The sequence below is a fragment of the Mixophyes fleayi genome, chromosome 7 (genome assembly GCF_038048845.1).
Source record: "Mixophyes fleayi isolate aMixFle1 chromosome 7, aMixFle1.hap1, whole genome shotgun sequence".
NCBI classification, from domain to species: Eukaryota; Metazoa; Chordata; class Amphibia; order Anura; family Limnodynastidae; genus Mixophyes; species Mixophyes fleayi.
Window position 1 is genome coordinate 34,407,087 of NC_134408.1, and position 10,371 is coordinate 34,417,457.

Genomic DNA, 10,371 nt, shown 5'->3' on the forward strand with positions numbered 1-10,371 from the left:
TGGGTCCATAAGTAAGGCAGAAAACTGAGCCAGCTGGGATCACAATAAAATGATATGTGCTTGTAGAGTCTGTAGTTGAGGTAGCTCAGTGATTTGTAAGGCAGACATGTTGCAGGAGTAAGTAAATGAAAACAATTGCAGGAAATTTGTTTTATTTAGGATTCCCTATTTATTTTAATTGCAGAAAAAGTCCCAGGAATAAAAATCTGCAACAAACTCTACCACACAACTCCAAAGCTGTATTTTGTACTGGTCACACTGTCACACTTCAAAGCAGAAATCACAGCTAAGGAGCCCGGAATAAGGTGAAACACACAATGTTTATTGCAGGATGGTACAAACCGGATTGTGTAGGTATAGAATGAGGATTGCAGGGAGATGCAGAAAGCAAATACCAGGATCATGGCTAAAGCAGGAAAACAGGTAATATAAAGAAATCCCAGGAACAGGTGAACCAGGAGCACAGCACGGAACAGCAGGGAACAGTAGGGAAAAGCATGGAACAGCACAGCAACATACAACAGCAACAACAACAATGACCAGCAAGGTATGCAAAGAGTGGCAGGTATAATTAGAGAGACACCCAGGTGCAATAGATAATTGGTGCAACAAGTTAACCCCTAGAGATGAAAGGAAAGGCACAATAGTAGCACCTTTGGTGAACAGAGCCACTGCAGATAATACAAGTCCAAAGTCCAGGAGAAAGGAGCTGCCAATGCAAGTAGCATGTAATGCAGAGGACTGCAGGCAGATCCAGACAATTACTAAACTTGACTGGTCTTGGTCACTTCTCATCAACAATACCTCGACCTTTTACTGAAGAGAGCTCCACCTTTTTGCGATCTTAATGAAAGGCATGATTCCATATAGGATCGACCACTATACTATAAATATCTGAGGGCTTTCCGTTTTACTTAGGTAAGGCAATAAAAATGACTACTTATTTTTTAATAAAATTCTATCATAAAAAGCATAACTCACTTTGACCATCATCATCATTTATTTATTTATATATATAATGCCACTAATTTCGCAGCGCTGTACAGAGAACTCACTCACATCAATCCCTGCTCCAATAGACCTTAAAGTCTAAATTCACTAACACACACACACACACACACACAACCACACAATTTTATAGCAGCCAATTAACCTACCAGTATGTTTTTGGATTGTGTGAGGAAACTGGAGCACTTGGAGGAAACCCACGCAAACATGGAGAGAACACACAAACTTTACAAGGATAAGGCCTAGGTTGGGAATCAAACTCATGACCCCAGTGTTGTGAGGCAGAAGGGCTAACCACTAAGCCACCGTGCTGCCAAGGCTTGAGGTTGGGGACAGAGTGGTGTCCTGTGGGAGGTACAGCGTGTGATCCAACTGAGTGTAAGTTGGACAAAATGTTATCAGAAGCTGGTGTTCTCCTTTAAGGTGACACTTGGATACAAGGATGACACTTACACACTTGCAAAATCGAGATGAACGGCACTTCCAAAGAGATTTTACGTTGTTGTTTGGTGCTTTATAAATGAGGAGTAGCATATTAGCGCTAGAGTACACTAGACCGAAACATGTTTTGTGCAGAAATTACCCTTACCTTTGTAAAAAAAAAATTAGGTGCATTTTGTAATGAAGGTTGCTCCTGTAAAAGTGTGCGTTTTTGATAATAGACCCTTTTTTTTAAAAAAAAATACATTTTTATTTATTTTATGAAACAATGCAAGTACGGTAATGTTTTAGACATAGAAAGCAGAGGTCATGTTGCTATATCCCAATACTGTTTCACAGTATAAACTCCACACCATCGTGATACAAATTAATTTATGTTAATTTGACTTTGTGCAGCATATGGCTCTGCCTCTAAGTTTTCTAATAGAAAGTTGGTGATCCGTATCAATCTAGAGGCTGACGTTTACTCAGGGGTAATATGATATTAATGTTAATATCAGTGATCGATCAGGAGATTTGCAAGAGAGGCATATGAAATTAAATTATAATTGCACTGGGAATGGTGTATCCTGGATCCGACATTTAAATAAGGTCACAATGCCTGCACCTGCATTATGTTGCTCGATATTAAATGCCATTCACTTGGAGCCCTGTAAAGACTAGTGCATAGATGGCAGGATAGAAAACAACACTCTGTGGCATCACTTTTTGAAAAATGATTGATATCCCGTCATAAATAAAATGCCCGCAGTTATGTGTGCACACTTTTTTTATTACATTACAATAATGTAATATATACAGAATGTTTGTGGCTTACAGGCATGAGAAACAAGCTTTGCTCTTACTATTGCTCACCAGTTTTATTCACATTTGACAACTTAATTTTGCAGAGTGGCTAACATGAGGCTTTGCTTTAATGGAGCATAAAAGTTGTCAAACACACTTAAGTTGCAGCGATTCTTCTAACTTTAGGTGAACTCGGTCTTCAATATTTTCAACGGCTGTTTATGCCAAGTTTTGTTTCTGTGATTTGTTATACTTTGTAGAACTTTCTCAACTGCTGAGCATATTAGAGAATGAACAGGCATTGTTTGAACCAACTCTACAATCTCCGGAGCTTCATAAGTAGACCTACCTTTGGATCTCTAGACATTGTTACAGTTCGACCCCATTCAATAAGTCACCTTTATAACCTTCACTGTAGATTAGGTCGTAATAGACCCAAGAAAAACAATAGAACATGGACACTTGAAGCAATTACAAGGTGGTGACACAGAGTGGACAACTTAACACCTTTTTACAAATACATAATACAAAATACCTTTAAATTCAGGTTTAATATGTAATAAGTTCCTAAATGTTCACTTTAATATGTATACTTGTAATTTGTTATTAAACAATATTTTTAGTTTGTTTTATATTTAATAAGTTATTACATTACATATTTTGCTTAAAATAAAAGCCTCTGGAGGACATTGATTGTTTGATAAAATCAGCAGTAAAGAAACACCATGGAGTTAAAAGAGTTTAAAAAAACCTTCTGTTGTAAACATTTAACACTGGTAATTTATGGATAATTCTTTTTTTTAATGTTTTCGTTCCAATTCCATATTGTACACCTTACAGGGAACAGTGTAATATTATAGTAGTCAAAATAACCTGGGGTTCCATTGGTCAACTTTGCAACTTTCAGGGTAAAATACATCTCACTGGAAGTACAAAGGTTTGTAGAATATTTACATTTGGCTAAGTTAACTCTATGCTATTCAGTACAACAAAGAGCTAATTGGAACCACATCACTGTTAATCGAACATGTACACCCATTATCTGGATCACATTCACAGCCTAAGAAGATTCAGGGGTATATTTACTAAACTGCGTATTTGAAAAAGTGGAGATTTTGCCTATAGCAACCAATCAGATTCTAGTTATCATTTATTTAGCCCATTCTACAAAATGACAGTTAGAGTCTGATTGGTTGCTATAGGCAACATCTCCACTTTTTCAAACCCGCAGTTTAGTAAATCTAGCACTCAGAGTTTTTTTAAGCCGCAGGGGTAAACAAAATATTACCTAAGGAAGTACAGCTTCAGTTGTTTCGGCAATGTATAAGGCTAAAATTTCTGAAATTGGAAAGGTTAATAATATCTGAACACCAGTAACTGACTGAACACTACAACTTGGAGTGCAATATACTGTAAGTCGAACACAGATTAGCTGTACAGTACACTGTACACAGATATGTATCGCCTCAGTCAAAAATAAAGATTAAAAATAAATAGCAGGGAACTCTCAGGCACCCAAGGGGTTAACAGATATTGGACCCAGCAATCAATAATGAAAAATATTTTACAGATATAAAGACCATAGTTTTCCGATGTACAATACCAACTACTTTATATACATCAACTGTGAATTATATTACAAACATTTAAAGCATAGACAACAGACTCGCTAAAGAGACTACCATAAATAAAATAAAATGTACAATACATCTGATAACACCACATTTACTGTGTCATTGGCTTAGGTAACTGAAAGTCAATATAATAGATATCACACTGTGATGCATTTGCATAGTAAGACACGTTAAACATACTGGAACACTTACATTGTTAACCCACGAATCAGACATTGACACTCTACCACATGCAGTCTATATCATAAAAGTGCATTTCTCTATTTAAAATAACCTATAAAAATATATAGCATATCTATATATTAACAACATGTTTAATATATTAATTTACATTTTTAAGAGGCTATGGAAATCAAGCTGTTTTATTAGTCTTACCGGGTTTTTTTTCTTATCTGGTTTTAAATTGAATTTCATTGATAATACATTAGGAGGTGCTTGAGTTTTTATGGATCATTGTGCACTGTAATATACCAAAAGGGTGGTAAAATAGCTAGTATCACTCATACCGTTAGTTCTTAAAGGACCAGTTACAGAAAAAGAAACTACTTCCAAATTTCAAACATGTACTCTAAGACTGTGTGTTAAATATTCTACTTTTGAACCATTGAATATATTTTATATGAACTTTGCAGTGCTCACATTCAGACACGTTGCTCCAGATAGTATTGCAGGGCTTAAGGTGCCAAAAAATGATAAGATTTTTCCAGCCAATAATGTGTATGGTCCGAAAAAGATGTAGATACAAGTAAACATCAGTTTGGGGAACTTTAAGATGTAAACTGGAATGGGTAGAAAATCTGGTTGGATGATAATCACATGTCTGCAGTTATCTTACACCTGTACTAACTGTGCCCGACAGGATCCGGGTGATCAGTCTGAGCCCTGAGTGGATGAATCTGTCCGTGAATGGGCACATTTAAGGACAACACAATGAAGCCAATTAGAAAACACATTAAACTACTTATGTAAAAATAAATGGTTTGGCTACCTGTGAGTACTAAAAGGTTTTACCTAGAGAAGGCCTTTATATATGGGTCATTAAATCATTAAGTCATTAAATGTACTTTATGTGGACCCAATATGTGTGTGGTAATTCAAGCTTGTTTATTTAAAATCTATTACACTTTTGGAGGCAAAGATGGATTGCAACATATTTAAATGTACTTGAATTTTTTTTAAATATTTTTTCACACTATACTGGTCCCTTCATCCTGTCCGTTGGGGACAAGCAAGTTAGTGATTAATTATTTTCCTGTTTTTACAAATAACTTATAGTATTATTCATTTAACATTGACTAATGACCTGATTACAGTATTTCTGAACAAAGTTTGTAACCCTAAAAACTAACAAAGAAAGGATTGAGGCCCACTAGATAGGGACCCTTATATAGACTTCTGTTATATTAACAGTTTTTTTCTTTGATATAGTTAACACATCAACCCATGTACATTGTACCATGGTGTTCCTTCTCTGTATTGCCTTTTCCCTTTACTTGTAGCTTCTGACTAAATAGTCTACTCTCTCCAGCTATCTGCAGAATTTTCTATTGCTCCAACTACTTCTTATCAAACATATTGTCTTATTCCATTGAAGAAAGAGATGTATTTTGACATTCTTGTTTTTTGTTCTTATTTTTACAGAATTTAATTTCTAACATGATCGCTAGTCTTGTATTTCCCTTATTTAAATTGTATTTAAAAGCAAAGCAAAATTTTGTCTTGGAAGAACCATTAAACCGATACAGATACACAATTACATAATTGATGGTTGGCAAAGTCTTGTGTTTGAGAATTACTGTAGATAAACAGCTTAAGAGAAGTTTATATCTGATACGTCAGAGACTCCAGAGGTGGAGGTTCCGTGGCTGAGAGTCCAGAATATGAAATTTGTTATGTTGGGGTCTTAGAACAGGTAAGGGGTCTGGAGCTGATAAAATGTAATCGATGCTAAATTTGATTTCTTCTGTCTTCCCGAGACCAGAGCTGGTTTGGCTCTGTCTGTTGGAGATGTTGCTGGAGAACAAACTGTCTGAATCCACCAGTCCGGCTCTTGGTTCCGTTCTGTCCTCATTGCAAGGAACCAGATGTTCTGAAGACCCAATAATGGTAAATTCTCCAGAATGAGGGTTCTTAATCAGGCTTTGTTGTCTATCCTTCTGGCATTTTTTCATGTTTCTTCTTCTCCGCCTCCTTTTATAATTCCCGTTTTCAAAGAGGTCAAGCATGGACTCGCATCCAGAAGCAAAAGACCAGTAGTTTCCCTTGCCCTTTTCATTCCCTTCTGTTCTTGGAACCTGCAGGTAGAGAAAGGACAATATTCAGTAATATTTAGTCTATGCACATGTATATCATTGGTGTCAAAAGTCAATTCACTCTGTTGATCTAAGGTCAATTTATCAATAATGCAGAGGAAACATCCATAGTGTGAACATTTTGCTTTAAACATACCTTTTACTTATAGATGGAGCAGATGGTATAGCAACATTTAGCTCAATAATGAAATCATGATTCTTTCATCAGATTGAATTGTTGTAGACATAGACATGGTGGGTGATACTGAGCTGTGCTATTTACTATTGCCTAATTAAATAAGCCTAGATATGGTACACCATTTCTAGGCTTATTTAATTAGGCAATAGTAACTAGCACAGCTCAGTATCACCATGTCTATGACCTAATTTAGCTCAGTAATTATGTAACTCTTCATTTGAATTGGTGTTTTTTCGCTATGACATTTTCAGTCATTATTTGTATACTGCCTATAATATTAATCATATTTCTATTTGCAAATTTTTTTAGACTATTTTGTGACTATTATAGCAAAATGGGTAATTGCGGATTTGCAAAGTGTCTGTATCACTTTAAGGCGTTCTACAACTGTTCACGCAATTAACCAACTCAGGACCTGGCATTCCTTTGTTCTGCAAGTGTTTACAAATAGTAATAGGTCTCTATTTTATTTTTTTAACTTGGTAAATTTTTAGTGAAGGTTTTGCGCATAACAGTGATAAAAGAAATACAATTTAAATTGATAACAGTAATAACAAAGAATGCATTACAACCTAATGACATAAAGAGAAATTAAAGACAATTAATAGGTCTCTAATTTTACTAATCACATTAATACAGATGCATCAGGAATTAAAAATTCTAGCATGTCTACTTTTGTTTTTAAACTTCTGCTAACTCAGTTGATAAAATGATCTGCCAAATCTTTTTTCATTTTGTTGCCTTTTTGTGGCCAATAAATGGTTAAATATTTTTTTTTTCTTCAGAGAACTGCAATATTGCTGCAGCAAAATAGCAAAAAAATACAATAGTAGCTGTGGATGTCTTATTGTAATGAACAGAAAAGGGAGAAGGACTTCAGAGCTCAGACTATTGTCTCTTCAAACTCAATTCATACATTTCAGCTAAAATCTTCAGGTCACTGTTAATATATTATTTTTCACTAGAAGACGGCTGAAAAGTTAGCAATACATTACAAACATAATTATTATTATTATTACTATTACTATTATTATTATTATTATTATTATTATTATTATTATTAATAATAATAAGAGGTGGAGTATCAATATTTAAAAAATGGATTGAGTTCCCTTTTAAATGTCCCATTTACTTGATTGCTAAAAAGCAAACCTTGGGCCCGGATCATTAAGGATCTTAACTTAAGAAACTTCTTATTTAAGTCTCCTGGAGAAAACCATGTTACAATGCAAGGGGTGCAAATTAGTTTTATTATTTTTCATATAAGTTAAATACTGGCTGTTTATTCATGTAGCACACAAATATCAACTTTAAATTTCAGTTTACAAATAAGCTATCAAGTGCGCTACATGAAAAAACAGTCAGTATTTAACTTATGTGCAAAACAGAAAACTAATTTGCACCCCTTGCATTGTAACATGGTTTTGTCCAGGAGACTGAAATAAGAAGTGTCTTAAGTTAAGATCCTTAATGAATCAGACCCCTTGTTATGATTTATCTTCTTTTCAGATTAAAAAAAAATTACTACCCCTCCCTACAATTGTGGAAAACTAAAGTTATCATCCTCAAGATTTGAAGTAACTGATATGGCATATTTTAAAATTTACAACAGTTATGCAAGGCACTGTAAATACTATCAGGGCCGTAACTAGGACTGTGCTAGAGGGGTGACCGCCCAGGGTGCACAGCTGAAGGGGGGGGGCCCAGTTTATGAATATATTAGGTGAATTTGGTTAAAATTGAAGCCTCTGGCAGGCGGCAGTTTTCCTTCTTGACCCAGGAGCTAAAATTGTAAGTTATGGCTCTGCATACTATTTACTAATTTATCTAGATATTTGCAGAATATTGTCCTATTTCAACTGTTACAAATGAAATAAAGGCAAAGCAAGGCAAAAAAGAATTTAGAATCTCTGTTTATTCCACTAACAATATATGCAAATCATTTCTGAAACAACAGGCTCCTGTCAGTTCCTTATTCTCCAGTTACAAAAAAAAATACATATTTATAAACTGCATCAAACCATTTTCTATCTACAGTCACGTCAGCTGCAAAATTATAAAAGTTGCCACCTTTACCATCCAACCTTTGAAAGTGTTTTAACTGACGGATATAACAAAACCAGCTGATATTGTTAAGATGTGTTGTGAAGAATGTACTGAATAATGTGTCACAGTTTTCTTACCTTTACAAAACAGCTGTTGAGAGACAGGTTGTGTCTTATGGAGTTTTGCCATGCCCTCTGATTTGATCTGTAATATGGGAATTTCTTCATGATAAAATCATATATGCCGGATAAAGTCACTTTACTATCAGGACTTTGTTGGATCGCCATTGCGATCAATGCAATGTAACTGAAACATAAGCACAAATAATAGAGCGGTCAATCAGCAATACCTGAAGACTTAGGTGGTACCTACCTTCCGCTATTAAACAGATGCACTGACCTACATTGTAGAGTTTAGCACCTCTCAGTGAGAATTCTATGCACTTCAGCACTGACAGCACTCTATAACTTTTATATACAGTACACAAGCATGATATAGAAATATCAGCTCTCTTCTTTACAAAATACAGCCTATCATGTATTATATAATATATTATATTGTTTAACCACTACAAATAACGGCTACAAAAATAAACAACTAATAATAATCAATAACTATATAAGAAAGGTACTTATATAAGTATAGATGAAAACATTTTTAATTAGGGTAAAAACTTTGCAAATGGCCCATATACAGTATGTCAGCACACTGATCAATTTATATATATATATATACACACATATATATATATATATATATATATATATATATACATACATATATGTGTGTGTGTGTGTGTGTGTGTGTGTGTGTGTGTGTGTGTATGTGTACACACATATACACATAAATACCTTGTATTCTCTATTATTACATACTGTAAACTTGTCACACCTGGAATGACATACCCAAAGCTTCTTTTCAATTTCCCAAAAGAAAGAAGAAAGTTACACTAGCTCACATCTCTCCAGGGCCAACATCAGAATTAGTATATTATAGTGTGGAATATCATTTCAGAATGACATCAAGCAACTAAATGGAAACACTACCTGCAATAATTTCTGTAAACTGGAAATAAAGGTTACTATACTAAACCTTCTTACCTATAGGCAGGTCTGGTACACTTCTTCTCCTCGTCTGAACTGCAAGTTGGGTAATCATCTCCATCATAGTTGAAGCAATTATATGGGTACTGAGTATGGTCAAACATAGTGCAGTTCCCTTTATGGCTCTAATGTGGCTTTCTTGTTGTGCTGGGTCCTGTTTGTTCCAGCTCCTGGGAGGGAGGGGTGAGATGCTCTGTTGAGCTCTCCCTTCCTAAGCCTGGGCTCCCAATGTACTCCCCTCCCTCTCACTTGAGTAGAGGTTGTTCTCTTGAAAATTCCTAACTCCCAGACAGCAAGGCTATTGGGATATTTTGTTTGCATCCAATCTGGTTATAAGGAAGACAGCAAATAACTGATTAAATTAGGTAGTTTTATTCTGAACCCTTGAACTCTGGCTTTGCACAAACCCTCACTTTGAATTTTGCTCTCTGGGTGGTCCTGATGCAGACAGAAAAGATGTTGGTGGGGGGGGGGGACAAGATTTTTTTTGCAATGTACTTGAAACAAAAGCAAACAAAAGCGATCTCTGCAAATACATATATGAAAGACATTATTTTTATAGACTTTTGTTAAGAACTTGGGATTGCTAAGCTATTTTGTGATAAGAGAGCATCCTTTGCAGGTACCCACGTCAGTAACAAACATTCAAAGCACTGATGTTCCCTGTGCCGTATTAGATAGCAATCCCGTTTCTTTTAATAAGGAGGAAGCAATATTTTCAAAAGAGAACAGAGCTGCAGATATGAAGGACCGCTGTCAAAAAGCAGAGTCAAAGGAAAATAGCTGGAGGCTGCAGAGCTGCCTGTGTGTGGGCTTTGATCTCAAGGATGAATTAGTCTAATAGCCTTCCGACTTAGCATCCA

The 10,371-nt window shown here is 35.4% G+C and overlaps 1 protein-coding gene across 1 annotated transcript; it reads right to left on the minus strand.

The window, feature by feature from the left end:
• Positions 1-5,576: 5,576 nt before the first annotated feature.
• Positions 5,577-9,620, minus strand: FOXL3 (forkhead box L3). Its single transcript, XM_075181491.1, has 3 exons — positions 9,506-9,620; positions 8,543-8,711; positions 5,577-6,163 (listed from the first exon to the last, which is right to left on the minus strand). Exons 1-3 carry the CDS (start codon positions 9,610-9,612, stop codon positions 5,705-5,707), a joined length of 735 nt encoding a protein of 244 aa, XP_075037592.1. The 5' UTR covers positions 9,613-9,620; the 3' UTR covers positions 5,577-5,704.
• Positions 9,621-10,371: the final 751 nt, after the last annotated feature.

What these genes read in the sequence shown, in the direction of transcription:
- FOXL3 (XM_075181491.1), bottom strand. Translation starts at nt 9,612, where the DNA reads ATGTTTGACCATACTCAGTACCCATATAATTGCTTCAACTATGATGGA. An exon ending in TGTACCAGACCTGCCTATAG is followed by an intron (nt 8,712 to 9,505) that starts GTAAGAAGGTTT and finishes CTTATGTTTCAG; the next exon opens with TTACATTGCATTGATCGCAA. An exon ending in TCAACAGCTGTTTTGTAAAG is followed by an intron (nt 6,164 to 8,542) that starts GTAAGAAAACTG and finishes CTCTACCTGCAG; the next exon opens with GTTCCAAGAACAGAAGGGAA.